The 20,576-nt window shown below is 33.5% G+C and overlaps 1 protein-coding gene across 2 annotated transcripts in view; it reads right to left on the bottom strand.

The window, feature by feature from the left end:
- LOC149792164 (deoxynucleoside triphosphate triphosphohydrolase SAMHD1-like) overlaps window positions 1–20,576 on the bottom strand; it is a 100,425-nt gene that overhangs the window by 36,843 nt on the left and 43,006 nt on the right. For both annotated transcript variants that reach the window (XM_089969361.1, XM_089969359.1), the window contains exons 3-4: window positions 10,464–10,624; window positions 1,876–2,000 (exon numbers count right to left, since the gene is read on the bottom strand). In XM_089969361.1, the coding sequence (XP_089825487.1) occupies window positions 1,876–2,000; window positions 10,464–10,624 (286 nt within the window). The remainder of the gene's footprint in view (window positions 1–1,875; window positions 2,001–10,463; window positions 10,625–20,576) is intronic.

Genomic DNA, 20,576 nt, shown 5'->3' with positions numbered 1-20,576 from the left:
GTTACCAATACGTAGAAGACGGTAATCGATTATATATATATACCATTGGCATCAATAAATTATAGTTTGACATTCGTCCCTACATATTATGTTCGCGACCACTATTCAGTATGTTACAAGACACACTTCGTGTTAACCATCCAAAACGTGTTTCTAAAACATGAAAGAGTCAATGCCAATTGCATATATAAATTTATGCATCCACGTCTAATAATTAGACAAAGCAATGTGTGTATGTGGTGCTGATATCAGTAACTACTAGGTTGTTCTACTATAGTTTATTATAAACGCGCTTCCAACATCGTACGCATATATTGTGATGCAGTAGGTAATACATATAGTCCCTTGAATGTAGTGTCATTTATTCTATCATGGGTCGTTCATGGAAAACAAATTAATATTGTACGAGTGTTGTCCAATTGTGTCTACACTCAGATTTCTTGTAAACTGTCTGTAGTGGATAAGAAAGAAAGGTTAAGGATAAACACATTTCAGAAAACACCTGGATCTAACACTGGTACAACAAATATGATGACGTTCCATGAAAAGGCAAACGTTCATAGTCAGCTGAAGCAGTCCTTTACGCACAAGAAAGCTATGAAAATGATATTCCGGATTTCGGTCCAAACAGGAAAGCTAGAAGAATTGGTAACATACATAATTTGCATATCAAATACCAGCCTATTAATTTAAGCAGTTTGAACACACGTTATTGCGTCCTTGCAGGCAACTATAAAGCATATTTAGCCATTTTTAATAAGTATTATCCCAATCATTGACCTAGCTAGCATAGCAATTAATAGGTTACGCCTTATGGACTTAAACTATCTATCAGAAATGTGTAAGAATTCCGATTCAAATTTGTAACGTGCTTAGGAGCTTAAAGCGCTCACGAAACACTGTTCGAATATCCGAACGCGTTACTTCAAGGTAAATCCAATATAAACTGGATGTCACAAATATCCTTGAAAGTTTCACGCCATCCAACGAAATTAAATAAATAACCAAGTATGTCAAAGGATCACAGGAAAAAAAAATTAATCACTGTATGTTTAGATTAAATTGTTTTCCTGTCTGCATTTTCAAATTTCGATAAATAAATACACGTGAATCCTCAAATAACTCTTGCTAAACTGAGCTATAACTAACTAATGAAGCGCTGCTAATTTTAATTTCTTTATATAGTCACTATATACACTTTAAAAAACTCGGAATCCCTGGGAAAGATTCCATGTGTATAAATTAGTCTGTATTGGGAAACATGTGTCTCATCAGTAATTATCTTTTAATAATTGAGCTTGATATCATCTAGGGTATGTATAACATATCTAGAGTAAATATGTTCTTCTAGGATCACATGATGTGGAATTTATAATATTTCGTAGTGTAATTTGCCGAATTACTTGCTGACATGAACTTGGCAACAACTTTTATGAATGGAGAAAATATATAAGTATGCTAGTTTTATAGTACAGGCAAAAAACAAGATTAAAGAGTTATAAAATAACCAAAATTTTTAAATGAAAATTATATTTTAAAACAATATATGGTATAAATATTCGTAACATTATACATACATGCATACATACATACATACATACATACATACATACATACATACATACATACATACATACATACATACATACATACATACACACACATATATACATACATATATATGTTTTCCTCTTTGGCAATGATATTTATATTATTATAATTATACTGTTCTAACTGTATTGGTTGTATATTATCTTCAGAGAATGATCGGCAATATAAATAATAAATGATAGTTTAGATGATTATTGCTTAAACGATTCCAATGCATTTCAGTCTTATATTAATAAAAAGGCCAATACTTCTTTCAATATTCACCTAGGTCATGACACAATGCAGCCACACGAATGCAATGTTTGTCCACGTCATTCATTCTGTCTGCTCCATCAGGTAAAACTTCAGATTCGATTGCCTGAATCATTTGGCATGCCAAGTGGTAAACACTAAAAAGATAAGTTACAGTCTACTGTTTGAAATTTTAGCATAATTTTTAAATTAACTTTTAATATGTTTAATTGTGCCCTGGTGAATATGAACATAAGATAGTGTCAGTATTATTAGTGGGGTGCTCATCTTTAAGAATGTTAATATGCATGATTAGAGCATAAGTATAATTATATCTGAAGGTCGTTGTAAGTGTACAGGTCATTGAACAAGCTTGTGGGAATGAACTAGGAGAGGTAGATGTCTTATAATATTTTGTATTTGTTCAAATTTCATAAAAATGTGTTTACGTAAACCTGTTTGTATTCTTTTAAATAATCCGATAACAGAAACCTATAGGTTCGCTGATATTATGTTTTACATGTTCCTACTCGTCACAAATATACTAATATTTCGTGATGACTCATGCAAACTACAAAGTACTTCCAGATATGATGTTTATATTGTTGCAGAAACAGACGATTACTGATATATTAACAAAATTAATGTCGTACGTCAGTGAGTGAATAATATATATATATATATATATATATATATATATATATATATATATATATATATATATATATATATATATATATATATATATATATATATATATATATCTGCAATGATATTTTTTAAAACTCCATGTGGCAAACCAATCACTATCTGATAGTTAAGTCTTAGTAATTTGTCCCACCAAAACGTTTTTCCTATTCAAATGCTTTGCCATATTCTTGCCAAGTGATATTTTTTTGTTAGCAAAAACTTTAGCAAATAAGAAGAACTAATTATAAAATGGATGTTTTGTTTTATTGAATATGATTTTATTGTTATATTCTGAAGCCTATTAGAACACTTTATGGAAACATCAATGTCAGCTATAAAGCAATATATATCTATCCTAGATGCCCCCCTTCATATTCAACTTGAAGTAATCATATCAGAACAAGTTTCTTTTTTCATTTATTATTTCATATGTATCAAATGACAGATAAACAGTTAAGCAAACGTTCATCGCACACTATAGAATGTAGGTTTAGCTGTTCTTTGCCAGTATAAAGACCACGCCAAGGAAAAGAAACAGTTGATTTATTGAGGCAATGTGCGGTCACATTTCGAACAATGTTAACTGTTACTCATATAGTCTTACCAGGTGCAGCTATTTCTTAGTATTGGCCACTATCGAGTTGTGTATTCCGTAGGAATACTTGAACAGATAGAAATTGAGGTATATGACATGTGCGACATAAAGAAGCGGATATATTATGTAAACAGAGTGTGCATAACAAAGATTCGAAACAAAAGGAGCATAACCTTTGAGGTACTGTAACAGAGTTGATGGACTAGTACAAGGAAATATACATTATGTGTAAATCACAGAACCGAATAAATCAAGCATCTATACACACAGGATAAAATGATGGAACAAAGCTGAATCATGATGAACTACGCGTCTTTAGTGCTATAATTACAATATACAGTACATGTAACATAACAGCAGCCATTATATTATGTGTCTACATGCATTTTGTGTCTTTAAGAACTATATACTATCCAGAACATATTTACCCAGAGGAGATATATTTAGTCATGATCAATAAGCACAATAGACGAACATAGAAGAAAGCAATATATATACAAATCTTTCCTCATTCAGATTTAGTGACGTATGACCATGTATGATAAAATTCTAAACGAGATTCCACTGATATATTCAATGTTGCGTCCAATTTGATGTTTTATCTCAATTTTTTAAAAATTAACCGGTTTTGATATCCTATGATTTCCATATGTTTTATGCGTTGAACAAATTTGTCTTCTAACTTTATGCAAGGTATCGAGTAATTAAACTTTGCGTGATCGTGACATCTTATTTGGCTATCTTGATAATCTCCTTACCTCACGAACTGAATTGCGAACAAGATAAATACAAGATGAATTAAAGGTTATCACTGACCATGAAACCATAACGAGACAGGAGGCGATCGATCTAGGCAGAGTTGAACTTGGAAAATAGTCTTGATAATGTCCACATGAATTTTAAAACTTACAGCACATTGAAAGATGGAGCAAGAGTTTCCAAGTTCAAGATATAATCAACTTTTGAAACGAGAGAAAAATGATGGTACAGCCGTTGCTAATGTCTTCGTCATTTCGTCCAAAAATTAAAATCGAGTCTACACTGAGCCGTAAACATTCAGTGGCATCATATTGTAGTTTCCAATAGTCAGCTAAAACAGCATAGGAAAGGGTAACCAACAACGATGAAGCCTATATAATTATTACATTCTCTATTGCATTTAGGCAGTTACTGAACTTGATCAAATAGCATTTTAACACGTAATCAAATTAGCAATGTCTTAAAATAAATCAAATAGTATAACACCAGCAAAATAATCAGGTCATACATGCTCACTGATGTGAAAGGAAGGCAAAATTAGTAACCTATGACAATTATATATTCCATTTATGTGGCAGTGTTGATAGGTTGCGAATTATTTTTAATTGGCTACGAACATTATTCAAACGAACAGTGTTCTAAAGCGATATAATATTAAGAAAGCAAACAGTTAATTGCATCTAATACCTTTATGCCACTGTTTACGCTATTCATCTATTTACACAGAGGTTAAAAAGCAATCTGTGTCACCTTTGTCTAGAACACCGTTCAAAATAGTATGCATTTTGACACGATGTCGTGTTACTTAAGTGCATACCTACTACACTGAACACACAATTTGCCGCATATCCATCATCCTCACAAAGACTCCTCCACATGTATTTCAGCAGACAAACATTGCTAAGCATGTAATAAGAATTGCTCGATTTACTACTCTTTGGTGTGATGCTGTTTATCTGTATTTATATTTGTTATTTTCTTTTTTGGTTTTATTCCAGCTTGTCATGGTCTTCGGTGCTTTCTCATCTAGTAGCTCAGTCATAGTTCATATTTTAGCACTTGCTTTTTCTTCGTTTACCTTACGTTGTACTCTAACTACTTAACAATTAATCGCGCGCTACAACTATATGTCCTAACACCAGTTAAATGTTATAACTTGAAGCTTTTAATATATCTTGATAGATAGAGGCGGTATCAAAAATTTAGATACTGAGGGATTTCATCCGGTGTAATATCCGCAGGTTTGTACATATTGTTCTTCTACTATGATGTGGATTATACAGCTGCTTCATTCAGCTGCGTATTGACATAGTAATGTGACAGAAAACATTGTAGATGTTTTCAGTTGCATGATGATTTAAAGGATGCATGCCATTGTTTTATTTTATTTATTTTTTGTTGTTTTTGTGTTTTCTTTATACTCTGAAAAGACGTATTTATTCGTTGAGAATCGAGAATACTAGGAGATAGAACAACTGTTTGTGCACATTATATGCAGTAAACAACTTTCAAAAATCAGAAACGAATGAAGAACCCTTTCGGTTGTGGATATGTATTCATATGTAGCTATGTGACCCCGATGATGTAACAGATGGCTAGCACTTGTGATGTCCTTTCATAAATAATATGATATGCCTATGTCTCTTCTTTTACTAATTATTCTTATCTAGTCGGACTTGAAATCAGGAATTGGTTTGTCTAGTCAATCAAGTATCTTTAGCGTGAGCTGAAGGAAAATAATGTATTAGTACATTGAATTGATATTTGCCATATTGATATGGCACCGATCCCTGGTGTTCTGCCATCTTCTCAGCTAATTCATGATGTCCATCATGAAACTAGGAAGACTATATGTCTCTGACATCTTTGTTCATATTGAAAAGACATATAACGACGTCCTTTATTTTTAAACAAGATAAAAACATATTATCTTGTAATTTATTTATACCGTATAACTGACAAATATTTTAAGTAAAGTGCTTAAGTAAAGTGAATTTGATAATACATATAAGACATTGCTTCTTCTTTGGGTCATCTTTAAATTCAATTGGTGGGACTTATCTTTTTGATTGTGTTGATTAAGTATCATTTTAATTCAGTTTATTCTTTTTCGCTTGAATTAGGCATTTATGTAAATGCAACCAATTGTCTAAATGTTCTCATCAGCTACAACGAGAGGCATAATATATAAGAGTTACAATGTGTATTAAATGTGGAGTAAAACAACATAGAATAATGTACTGAGGAAACTTTTTTGTTAGGAATAATTACCATATGGTATAATAATCAATGTGCCGGATTTAATTAAATTTTATATATCTCTATCTTCCTTGTCAGTTTCCATACATACGAATGGATTTCGTTCTCATCCGCGTAAATGTAGAAAAATATGCATGTATTTTAGATACAATTTTTGGGTGGAAGGCACACTTTGTTAATTTACACTTTCAAATATGCTGCATGTGTACACTATAATTTCTGTAACAAATCATAGCTGTTTTTGTGGCAATATCCTTGGTCTGTAGCTTTCCATGGAAGCGACAACACTTGAACTTTCCTTGATACATTCCTAAAATTGTGTTCACAATTTTTGTTGCAATAATCAACGCTGCCTGATTTTGGATCCTGTATACTCTTTGCCAATAAAATATGGAGTATGACGGAGAAACTTAGACAATATTGAATACCCTATAAGAGGTGATTAATCGTGTTATGGGTAAGGATCTGTATATTGTGTTCAGAAGACGTATTCGTTTTATTCCGAATAGGTTTTCGTGGATTGTTTGGATTTTATCCATTGGAATGTATGTTGTTAAAGCGGATTTGATATTAGGATCCAATTTTGTTTATCAAGTTTGATGAAAAAAAATAATACTAGTTCATACTAGTGGTATGACGTGATTCCATGTATTATTGTGTAAAGGAATACATTTGAGATGCAGACTATTTTTAACCTGAAGAACTTATCTAATGCTTCCTTTTCCTGAGGTCTGTGAGCTGCAAACCCTCGACTACTTTTCTAAGCAGAAAACAAAACTTCGGATGCGCTCACGAGTTCTTGTTATTAATAATATTTTGACAGGTGATAATGAATGAACATTATTCTCTGGCGAGTACACCAATTAAATGTGTTTCAACAGTTGTATTAGGCTTATTTTTGAGACTCGCTTTTTAGAACTTTAATTAATCCGCTGATCAGGTTCAGTGAAAACAGCTGCATAGGAATCATTTGTCATTTCTTTCAAGTTTCAAAGCTGGTAGTCGGATAGCACTGCAATTATTTCTATCAAAATGTTAATATTGAAGTCCCAAATATAAAATCGAGCATGCTGTGCTAACTCTTTCAGGTACCAATAATCGTATGTGGAGCAAAACAAATATTAATATCAAATCATCGTTTTTTGAACTTTGCAATTAGCCAAGTCCAGTCCGCAATCACTTATATCCTAGGCTATGACATGTCACTGAAAAATTCTGTATTCAGTATATGGTAAGCAAGTTTAATGAAAAACAACAGCGCAGACGTTTCAAAGCAGAGAGAGATCTCTCACAGTTTCTACCAATTCACCTGATAAAATAAATGACACTCAATCCATCTTATTGCAAAGACGAAAAAGCTGACGGGTATTGCAACCTTTCGGATGAACTAAAAGACAACCAAAGTAGCATGAACTTTTACAAGATTAAAACAATGACTGTCCCATTTATTGATGGCCACAGCAAACATTAATACAGTTAAAGAGACAACTGGTCCCAACGAAAGATAGTATTGAAGCCATTAAACATAATTTGCTCGTTAAAACATTAAATAATACGTCTACGAAGTTAATGACCAAATACATTTTAGATTCTTAAGATTAATATGTTAAAGTAGATTGTCATAGTATTAGTCTTATTTTAAAGTGGTTTAAAAGGCTGAAACCTCATCTCTTATAAATTAACTCAGTTATGCTTCTACCGCAAATTGTCAGCTTCGTTTACAATATACTGCCAAACTCTTTGGGCAAACAAATGAATATTCACATACCAATATTGTATTTATATGTGCAAAATATTCATATTTGAACGTTATTACATTTGTTTCAGCTATATTTACTAGACAGCGAACTATCGCAAAATCAATCCTAAAATGTGTTTGTATCCCATCAACAGAAGATTCCATTTGTTTGTATTTTAAAGTATTGTAGATTTTGCATATTTGACTTGTTTTACCGGTGACATTATTTCGTAGAATTGATAATGAAAATGATAAACTATTCTACACCAGTAAAAAAAAGAAACTTGACAACCAATATGTTATATCTAAAATCATGCATGCACACAATACTTGTACCGAATATGTTCAGTTTGTGGTGTTCTGAAGACAGTTGTAATATAACGTGTCATCCAAATATTACTACATCATTCTCATTATATCCTTTTACTTAAGATTTCGAATTCAGCATTCACTTCCAAAAAATGATGGATGATGGCAACAATGATACGGACTGGAAAATGGATCAAGTCCAATTCGATTACTTTTGATCAATGACTTCGATGCTAAAATCTCAAGATCAATTTGAAAATTAGATTTAATTTCATAAGGCAAAACAATACGGGGCTGAATCAACGGTATATCAACCTAGAGCACTGTTATAAGTTTTGCATTATCCAAACGTAGCGTAAGAAGTGATTAAGATCAGGGTTTTAAAATCAGAAGTAGAAACAAAAACAATAAATGCGTGCCAATAGTTGTTTATTTTGATAATTTCAAGTTGATATTATGATGCAACAGATTAAAGGCACCATTAGTTATACATTTCAATACATGCACACTTACACACACACTCACACATACATACACACACACGTATATATATATATATATATATATATATATATATATATATATATATATATATATATATATATATATATATATATATATATATATATATATATATATATATATATATCATATATATTGCATATGATGTTTCCACAATAAAACTCCTTTCTAAAAGATCTCAGAGAAAATATACATTTGTTTTGTGATTATTTGGGTAGATACCTAGAAATGAAAAAAAAAAAAACACTAAATGGACAGACGAGTTGCCCATTCGTTACAAAATACTTTTTATCATAGCAGAGCATTTCCTTCGTTAATTACAATGTCTATTAGGTATTTTTGTTACGTTATCAACAAACACAAATAAAAATTGTCATCGGTAGATTATGTCACTTTGCACATCGCGTTGGTAATTATGTCTTAATAATTGTGTCTTCATCTATTCAATATTTCCTATATCTTCCTATGACAATTTAACCTACGAAGTGTTTCCCTATTTTGCATGTCTTTGCAAATATTAGTCTTAAGTCAACAACTTCAGTGATTGCGATACCGTTTAGAACATCTTTAGGTAATCCCAAAATTTCAGATTCGTTTATATGATGTTATGCCTGTTGTGATTTAGAGTGGTTATTAGTGTAAAACTGCATTTCACTTTTCAGGTCTCTTTCACCGATTTTAGTATGCAAGATTTATTAATGGGCTTCAGATGCAAGACAAAACACTTGTTGAATCTATAAAGTTGCTTCCATTGTCCAGATCGACATCCTTTCTTCTATGATACCATGCCTTTGGCAACTAGTCTTCGGCATCCATCACATGTCTTTCTGATGATTGTAGTACTGAGCTGCATGAACGCCTAGCATACGGTGCGACTATACATACGGTATTATCTACTTCTGGCAAAATGACGACATAAAAAACGCGATTAGTGACTTTCAGTCGGTAATGACATTTTCCATATGTCAAAGAAACCCTTATCGAACGGTATATATTATAACTATAGTTCATAATTTTATTTTGATTTCTGTGGTATATCCATAGCTTCAGCTATATATATATATATATATATATATATATATATATATAGAGAGAGAGAGAGAGAGAGAGAGAGAGAGAGAGAGAGAGAGAGAGAGACAGAGATAGATAGATAGATAGACATACAGAGAGACAGACCGACACACAGACTGACAGACAGATAGATAGATAGATATATAATAGATAGATATATAGATTGATAGATAAATAAATAGATAGATAGGTAGATAGATAGATAGATAGGTACATGTGATCTATTTTCATATCTGATGAAGCAAGTATTGATAGTTATCAGATGTATTAGTATCTTCTGACATTGAATAGAACATCATATATTGACTGATTTACTCTGGAACGATTATTTCGTTTATTGCAATGTCTTTTGTTTTCTATATTGATGTCATTGTTTATCGGTTCGAAACGATGTGTCAAAGGAGCAGCGGGATAAAACATGTTAGTTAGAGAAAGTGTTTCTTGATTACATTTTATAAATAATTAGAGAGCTATAAAATTCACTTTCAGTAAGCATGATTGTCACTATAATCTTCACCGAATATAAGCAAACACACATGAATGTATAAATTCAGATTGTACATTAATTGTGTATTTAAACAAACGCGTTATGTATTTAAAACCGATTTATTCATCTGTAATTGATTAAAAAATTACTACATCAAGAGAGCATTTATTTATATTGGTCATACTACTCACCCTATAGAATGCGCGAAACGTGTATGTGTGGCTCCTGGATATACATAATCTGTGAACCCTTGTTGCTTGATATTCCTCAGTCGCTGGAAGTATTTCGTGTCGATGATCTTCACTGCCAAGTGATCAAGGTGAATGACGCCATGCACAGGATCTTGCACTGTCTGCACAAAACAATAACCGTTTTTTATCAACATTATCAGCTAACTTTGGTAGATTAACGTAATATTAATCTATTGATTTCTATTAAAATCTATGTTACAGAGGAACCAGAATTATTTAATGGGATATTATCAACTAACTCGGTAGATTAACATGATATAAATCTGCTAATTTCTATTAAAATCTATGTTATAGAAGAGCCAGAATTATTTAATGGGATATTATCAACTAACTCGGTTAATTAACTTAATATTACTCTGTTGATTTATATTAAAATCTATGCTTTAGAAAAGCCATAATTATTTAAAGAGATTGTTCTTTTTCACTGAATGATAGAATAGTGTCATGTTTTTACTTAAACTCAAAAATCTTTTGTCCTGATTACATTGTTTAGACTAAATATGTCCTGCCATTAGCATCTATGTTATAGAAGAGCCAGAATTATTTAATGGGATATTATCAACTAACTCGGTTAATTAACTTAATATTACTCTGTTGATTTATATTAAAATCTATGCTTTAGAAAAGCCATAATTATTTAAAGAGATTGTTCTTTTTCACTGAATGATAGAATAGTGTCATGTTTTTACTTAAACTCAAAAATCTTTTGTCCTGATTACATTGTTTAGACTAAATATGTCCTGCCATTAGCACCAAATAAGGATGGATGAGGTAAGCAGGTCAATTATTATTCTTCACGCATAGAGCAATGCTATGGAGCTCTGACCTCCAACACAGTTTTAGATATAATCAAGCATGTGAATGGCAGACCAATCTAATATTCTTGGAGAATATACATAAAAGATAAAATAAAATTCTCACATACGTATCATTGTTGATGATAAAATTCTGTATTCTGCGTCTGCTATTATAACAGTAATTATAACAATTTTTGTTTCAGCTGCATCAACAATTGCTGGATTTTTTAACATCTTCGCAAAACATTATGTACGTGTACAAATAAAAAAATACATGAATATTCAATAAAATTACACACAGTGACGCAAGCAAACTCCAAATAATCTTCGTTGATATCATCAAGCCGTAGTGGTGAAATAATATCAGCTTGTGAATTTAGAGAAAATATTAGGATTTACAACGAGATAATAACTGCATCAGAATCTAAGTCCGATTTAAAAGGTAATAATACTAATAAAATATAATAATGTCATTGTCAAATGAATTACTGAAACAGATTGTCACTAATACAACTCCATTAAAATTAGCTATGATAACAGCAAGCTCAAACAGTTATGAATTCCAGCGCAGAACTAAATATAAAATTGCTAGTACGGTTCATGAACCAACATTATCAGTGGCGATATAAAAATCTCACAAAATTATGCTGTAGATATATACCAATCATCAATCAGAGCTGTATTAGGATGGCCTGAGGTTCCGCCGCCAACACATACAGCAATACCTCAACCGAAACGATCCAAGTGTATTTCAGATAGACATTCGTATTGGGAAAATAATCCAAATTATAAGAATAATCATTAATGGAAAGTGTTAGAAAGTAAACCAGACAGTGGTGAATTAGAAACCTAATTCAATGATATATGGTTGGTGTATGGAACAACTAAAAGACCATATATTACTAGAGACATCAAGCTTACTTTTGATGATACTAATCGTAAGCACAAACGATGTCGTGAACAATTGAGTCAATCATTCACCGAACATGGTTTTAACGTGACGTTTACAAAAACAAAAGAGGAAATTATTAAACAAATAGAACCCTTGAAATAGGTTACATCAGATCTTGAAATAGTTCATCAGAGTATTATGCGGATGGTAATCGAGCCAAAAGGTAAATATTCGGATGGCACTTACATATAAACAAATATTTCTTAATAAATATTCGACTGCAACAAATCCTCTATCAGAAGCAGATTTACCGACACCTAAATTTCCTGAATTGAACGCCGATAAACCGAAGAAATCAGTTAACGATCATATCGATCGAAACCTTCCCAAAATTGCTGTGGCATGGAACAAATGAACCTACCAGCAGATACCTTAAGGTACAACAATAATCCATACGATGGAGGTTGTCACATTTCACCAGGAATCGTAAATATAACATCAAGGATCGCAGTCAATCAGTCAGGATCAACAAGGATATATTTTTTTATAAATTTACGCCTCACGCACCTCCTGAATATTTATTTGATCGTCCCATAACCTGTTAAGCCGGTTTATCTGCGATGTCATAATCCATTATTATCATGAATGAATTTTAAACTGACAGACCAGCGTGGACATTTACATGATTTGCGTTTTGTAGTTTTAGATATATATTATACGTGAAAAGGTAACATATGTACGTTTATAAAATGTGCTACATTTGTCATATGTACCGTTCCATGTTTACTTTTCCACTTTTACCGTTCCATGTTTACCAATCATAGAGATTTCAGTTATGTATAATACTATATTTCTTTCCTACATTTTTTTTCCACTTTTACTGTTCCACTTTTACTATTCCATATTTATAATTGGAAATACTCTTTTTGTTAACTTTTACTTTTCCATATTTACTTTTCCACACTTTATAATTCCATATTATTTATTATAAATACTGCGTTTTTATTGTTTTACTTTTACTTTTTCCCACTTATACTTTCCTTTTTTACTTTTCCATTTACTTTAACTAAAATATATGCCACGGTCTCCTACATCTTTATCTCCAAGAGATGAAGAAGAAAAATAGTGTCTGCGTGGATGTGAATTACAACGAAATATTGCTAAACATTTCATATTGATTTAAATCGTCTGTATAAAATCTTGAAAAAAAATCACATAAAATACATAATTACCCGCCGGCAGAGCTGGAGTAACTAAAGGTATAGATCTAGCTACTAAAAAAAATCAAAAACTGGACGAAACAATTAATTTGAAAGAAAATCAAATTGAAAGAAAAAATCAGATTTATATAATGAAATCTGTGCCAAAATTCAAGAGTTAGATTACGATATTAAGTTTGTGGAAAATGAAATTTAAAAAATAAATAAATGTATGTAAAGAAATATGCGCAATAATTCATAAGTTAGATAAAGATATTGTGGAAAATGGAATTTAAACACATAAGAAATCTGCACTCTAAATAAATATCTCAAAAGAGAATCTGTCATAAATGTTAAGAAAAGGAATAAAATCCGTCTTTGGCAAGAATATTCAGTATGAGAATGTTATTGATTTTCTGTCAAGGAAGAATTATCTTTATTTTGTTCAGAATCTACGAATCAAATATTATTAATTTTCTCTGGTAAGTTAGAATTAGTTTCATTTTCTATGATACTTTTTAACATAGTTGTATGAGAACTAATAATTGTCTAAACATCGTATTCCCTAGAAAATATATCTTTAACATTTTAAATCAAATGAGCAACGGGAGCGAATTTTGAAAATTCTTTTATTGGAATATAATGTAATCATTTGTTCCCCGCACCTTCGAGTATTTTAATAATACGATATGCATTTAATAATGAACGTCTATTACATGATCGTGATATTTATACTGAATTAAATTCATATTTAATATATTCAGGATCGAGTATCTCATATGGACTTTTATCAGTTTTGTTATTTGGTGTCAATATTAATACTCCTGCAGATCTTAATTTTTTTTAACTTACCTAATGGTAGCGTTAACATCTTCTTGATTCATATATAATATTCCACTGTTAAATGGCTTATTATGACGTCCTACTTAAACAAAATAACACGATGTCCACTGATTATATATTTTCCAAAATGCTAGATAAGATCTGCCGTCGGCAAGTTATTTTACCAAGCGTTGTTTAATATCAAAGTATTAAGCAGCTGCGTATATTGATTGAAATTTAATTTCATTAATTTTAACGACTACAATTACTGGTCTGTTATTTTTTTAATTTACTAGTTCTGAATTTTTTACCTTTTTGATCTGAACGACAGCGTCACATTGATAGAGTATTATCTCGTGAATGTGAATTAATACGATCAATTACAAGACTTTTCTCAATTAGTTCATTAAAACATTCATAAATAAATCTATGAAAAAGGTACGCTTTGTTTTTAATCTTGAATATAAGATAACCAGTATTAATAATATTACCAATATGTCGTTTTTCTGCAATTCCTGATTATCTCCTTACGAGATACTTCGTATTCCTTAATTATCGGGTGTTTTCAATTTCTTTTTCCATTATCATGATAAGTTACGTGTTCAAATTTTTTAATCAAGAACAATCACGCAAGTTTTCGGGGTTAAAATATCGTGATAAAACAGTTATAGATGTATTCTGAAGTATCTATCGTGTGTGGGGAAATACCCACATATTATAGATTATAGATATTTGTAGTGAAAATGCAGTCGTGAACTATATTAAGCATTTTGTACGGGTGTTTTACAACAGTTATTTATTTATTCTGAAACATCTATCATTATTGGTGATTTACCACAATTTGATATAATATTATAATATGTGTGGTTAAAAAAATCAGTCATGAAATATGCATGATGGAACAGTTATTTATTCATTTTGATGCTTTTATTTCCTGTGTGGATTTGAGATAATTACTATTTATATTTTGGAAATTTGTTCATATAATATTTTCATATCAATGTTATGTTTTGTTTTGTTATGTCGCTTTAGTTCTCGATCGTTTTTACCTCCACAATTAAAAGATAACTGTGTTTTACCTCGCACGCCACATTTACAATTTACGGATGCAATTGGTCCTATAGTTCCGCGTTGTATATATTGTGCTTTAGGTGCACAATATTTATTTATACAGTTACGATCACAAAGGTCTGTCGAACCAATTAACAACCAACTACATTTCTTTGTTTTCTCGGACAATATAATAACATAAAGTATTAATTAAACATCCAATTGTTTAAATACCACATGATCGAATTTTTATTCGAACCTGAAAGGATCTCTCTTACAAATTTGATTTTGATAAAATAACTCATGACTCACGAAGACAAGCTCTAGCTGATCAAGCAAATAATAATCTAATTTAAATTATTCGTCATGCCAAAGAACAATTTCGCAAAGATGGCACAACTTATGTGTGGACAACATTTAAACTTATCAGCAACAAAAATGTTGTTGATGCTGCAATGAAAGATCAACGATAAGCGATGATGTTTATTTATCTAGACGATTTTACGTATCTTTCAGAGTGAAATATGATGAAAAGTTACTAGAAATTATTTGGATGATCCGCCACAGGCGCTTCCCATTCTTATTCAAAATGGAGGACAAATTGTTACAATAGAAACAAATTCCATGTCAGAAAAATTTACAGAATTGATGAACCGCGTTATGAACAAGAGTATCATGCAACTTTAGTTATTTACTCAATATATCCACTAAATAATAAACCTAGCGTTAATGAGCGTATGCCGTTTAAATTTTCTTCACTGACCTTGTCAAGCACAAATCAAGGAAAGAAAAATTGTGTTGCAGAAAGAATGAAGCAACATTTTCAAACGCAATACCCGGAAACGTTTTATGAGATTTAAAAAGTAAAAAAAATAGATAAGTGGTCAGAAACAGATAAAGATACCTTATCGTCCATTAAAGAAGTTACTGAACTGGAAAAGAAACGTTGATTTCCAATAACGACGAAGACATTCATCGGAGAGATTTTGTATAATCGAAATATAATAATAATGCAGCTCTGATAAATATTATTGATGATAAAGCGCATGCGTGGACGTATGCGGTTACAATGTTTCCACATAACCAGACTGTTAAATCCTATGACGGTGATATGTTTCATTATATCGGAAATATTAGCAAGATCAATCCTGTATCTGTATGGCAGTTTCAAAATTCCGATGATGGAAATTATGATCAATTTGTAAGACCTAATGGAGATATTTATCATACATAATGTCTCCACGAAGAAATAAAAAATCTTGCGCAACGATTTTCATTATTTTGCCCAGAAGGAAAATTAATATAAACCAATACGACTGGAATTTCTTAAAGATGTTCAGCGCAGTTGTGTTGAATATAGATTCTATTATAATAATGTCATGTCAGTTCATCTGGTTGCATGTTATCCTGGAAGTTTTCTCGGAACGGGATAATGTTCTAAATATTTAAATATATTTGGACATCCAACACACGAAGTGACCAAAGGTGCAATAATTGGACCATTACCAGATTTTTGCCTCACTGGATTCGCTTGTATTGAGTCATTTAAAATTGTCGAAAATCTTCATCCGATTTGATATTTCTGGTTTGGCAAACACTTTCAGACAAAATGTGGGCACCAATAGTTTTATAACCATATATGCTTGATGTAAAAATATTATTTTTGTTAACAGTAAGTGAAGTAATTATATCATATAGTTCACAGAAACAAATTCGGTTACCACAGCAAAGGAAATATTCTGATGAGGAAAATCTGATTTTAGTGATTTTGAAAACAAACAAGCAAAAGATCTTGGTAGACAAATAATTGGATAATGTACGCAGGTAGATTCGTATGATCGTAAATGACATTGTAAATCTTAATTACAGATGATGCTGAGTTAGATTTCATAATTGCAGATACAACGAAAAGAAATATATTATTAATCGAGAAACAATTTGTATGTCAAATGGAACTAAATTAGATAAAATTGTAAGTTATATTGATGGTGAATCACCGCAGTTTACTCATTTATGATCTTCTATGATTTTCTAAATTAACCATGGAGGATTTATAGCACACTTCTATAAAAATGATTGTGCATTATGGAATGAATGGGGAATAAAACAAGAAACGATGTTCAGTTATTCTGAATCTGCCGACGTTGAAATCAAAAATATTTAGTACAGAAATGATCAGATATCAGGATTTGTCATCAAAGCCATCGGTATATGATTCTGTGTTCAGACATAAAACAGTTTACTTAAACGGACCGGAATGGTTCTGGCAAACCAACACTTGAAATTGAATTTTTTCATAACTGTATTTTAAACTCTGTTGATAAACTTGCTGAGCAATTGTTTGGATATCAGAATGCAAAACAAATAATTCAAAATGATATGAGATCTCGTGAACTGGTTGCAAGTCTACCAAGTGTGATAGCTGCGTTTAATAGTGAAATTACTCGTGACGAGAGGGGGATCCTGACGTCTGGGCAGCCCAGGATCTCCATACTCCACGCCCAGGCTTGCGCCCTGGAGAGGACAACACCTATCAAGGATGGAACCACAAATCGAGGAGAAACGAAAAGCCTTCATAGCTTACAAAAAATGCCCTAATGAACGGACGCTTGCTGTTCTCAGAAGTGCCAGAAGTAACACCCAACGAATTGCTAGACAGTGTGCGAACGAGTACTGGCAACAACTGTGTGAAGGGATCCAGCGCAGTGCCGAGACCGGACACATCCAAGGCATGTACAGTGGCATCAAGAAGGCTCTAGGCCCTACAGTGAAAGGGGTCGCTCCCCTGAAATCCCTGACGGGAGAGAAGATCACAGACCGTGGGCAACAGATGGCCAGATGGGTGGAGCACTACTCAGAACTATACTCCCGAGAAACGTCAGTCACTGATGCAGCCCTCAGCAGCATAAAGAATCTGCCCACCATGGAAGAGCTCGACAAAGTGCCAACCTTAGAGGAGCTCAGCAAAGCAATCGACTGCCTTCCAAACGACAAAGCACCAGGTAGTGACAGCATCCCGCCCGAAGCTATCAAACGTGGAAAACCAGCATTGATTAAACCACTGCACGAGCTACTTTGCCGCTGCTGGGAGGAAGGAGTAGTCCCCCAAGACATGCGTGATGCCACAATTGTGACCCTTTACAAAAACAGGGGCGACCGCAGTGACTGTAATAATTACAGAGGGATCTCGCTCTTGAACATTGTTGGTAAAGTGTACGCCCGCATCATACTCAACAGGCTGCAGTTGCTGGCAGACCGTGTGTACCCGGAATCACAGTGCGGCTTCAGAGCAGGCAGGTCGACGACAGACATGATCTTCTCCCTACGACAACTCCAATAGAAGAGCAGAGAGCAAGGTCAACCACTCTACATGATGTTCATCGACCTCACCAAGGCCTTTGACTTGGTCAGCAGGAAGGGCCTTTTTGAACTTCTGAGTAAGATCGGTTGCCCCCCAAAACTCCTCAGCATGATAATCTCTTTCCATGCAGATATGAAGGGAACAGTCCTGTATGATGGATCATCCTCAACTTCCTTCCCAATTAACAGTGGTGTGAAGCAGGGCTGCGTGCTGGCACCAACACTTTTTGGGATCTTCTTCTCCCTGCTCCTGTCCTATGCCTTCAACACGTCCAGGGATGGCATATATCTACACACCAGGTCTGATGGGAGGCTGTTCAACCTGGCACGACTGCGCTCAAAGACCAAAGTGAGAGCTGTGCTCATCAGGGAGATGCTTTTTGCAGATGACGCAGCTCTTGTGGCCCACACCGAGGAAGCCCTCCAGAGACTGGGAGACCGTTTTGCTGTTGCCTGCACGCAGTTTGGTCTCACAATCAGCTTGGAATAAACACCATCATGGCTCGATTAACAAAGAGGGTTTGGGAAAACAACGCGCTGACAGAGCACACCAAGGTCCGAGTCTACAAGGCCTGCGTTCTCAGCACCCTTCTATATGGAAGTGAGACGTGGAGTACCTACATGAGGCAAGAACGCCGGCTCAACTCCTTCCATATACGGTGCCTAAAACGCATCCTGAAAATCAGCTGGCAAGACCGTGTTCCACACAGCGAGATCCTGCAGCGTGCAAGTACTCCCAGCATGTACTCCCTGCTAATTAAACGCCGCCTTCGATGGCTGGGTCACGTCCAACGCATGGAGGATGGAAGGCTGCCAAAGGACATCTTATATGGACAGCTGGCCACTGGCATGAGAAGAGTCGGACGCCCCTCACTCCGTTTCAAAGATGTGTGCAAGAGGGACATGAAGGCATGCAACATTTCACCCGATGGCTGGGAAGAGCTGGCTGAGGACTGAGGCACCTGGAGACTGATGATAAACAATGGCATATCAGTCGCTGATGCGAGGAGAGACCAGTTGGCGGCAGAGAAACGTAAGAGAAAGAAGAACGCAACAGCAACCACAGTAACGCAGACTTCCCAGTATGTCTGCACCAACTGCAGTAGGGACTGTCACTCACGTATAGGCCTGCACAGCCACAGCAGACGTTGCCAACAGAGACAGACAACACCCCAAGGGCGCTATTCGCATGGTCTTTCGAGACCGAGTCGCCAATGATGATGATGACTCGTGCAATTTATATGAAACCTACCAATACAATCACAACAAATATATACCAAAACAACGAAATGACATTTAAAAACAGCCTGTACTAGATAATGTAATTGTCAGATCTTTATATGAACCTGGTCAACTTAAAGGTGGTTAAAAAGAGCGACTGATCCTATTTGGAGTGTGACGACACAAACAATTTCAAGCGTGGTAAGTTCCACGGGTAGACATGCAATCTTCAAACTAGATTCGATTGTTCCTCTACGTGCATTGTACGCGAACAATTACAAGTAATTCGTTGAGTCACAAAATTACCACCGCATTAACTTTTTGTGAACTGACAGGTCAGAATCACATTTTCGGCTGTGTGACGAAAACTACTATGAATTCTATCTACGGTAAACTGTCTTTAGAGTATTATTTGAATACTGCCAGAACATTACTGTGTTACTGCTTGCACAATGATTATTCTTCTGCTTTTTCAATGTCATGATAAATTCTGCGTCGAGATCAAAGTCACGTTTATTTTATTTTTCACTCTGTTTATAACTATTTTTTTCATAGTGCATTATCGATATCTCCTTCCTGAGCTTGATTATTATTTTCAAATGAATCGTAGTGAAAATGGAGTTTTGTCCATCATCAAAGCATCATCAGCAATATTAAAGTAACTAAAGCAATAACATGTAATACAAGATTTTGTTTCATTGAAACTGTGCCT

The sequence above is a fragment of the Sinohyriopsis cumingii genome, chromosome 9, assembly GCF_028554795.1.
Source record: "Sinohyriopsis cumingii isolate HCF-2022 chromosome 9, ASM2855479v2, whole genome shotgun sequence".
NCBI lineage: Eukaryota > Metazoa > Mollusca > Bivalvia > Unionida > Unionidae > Sinohyriopsis > Sinohyriopsis cumingii.
This window is presented reverse-complemented; position numbering and strand designations above follow the sequence as displayed.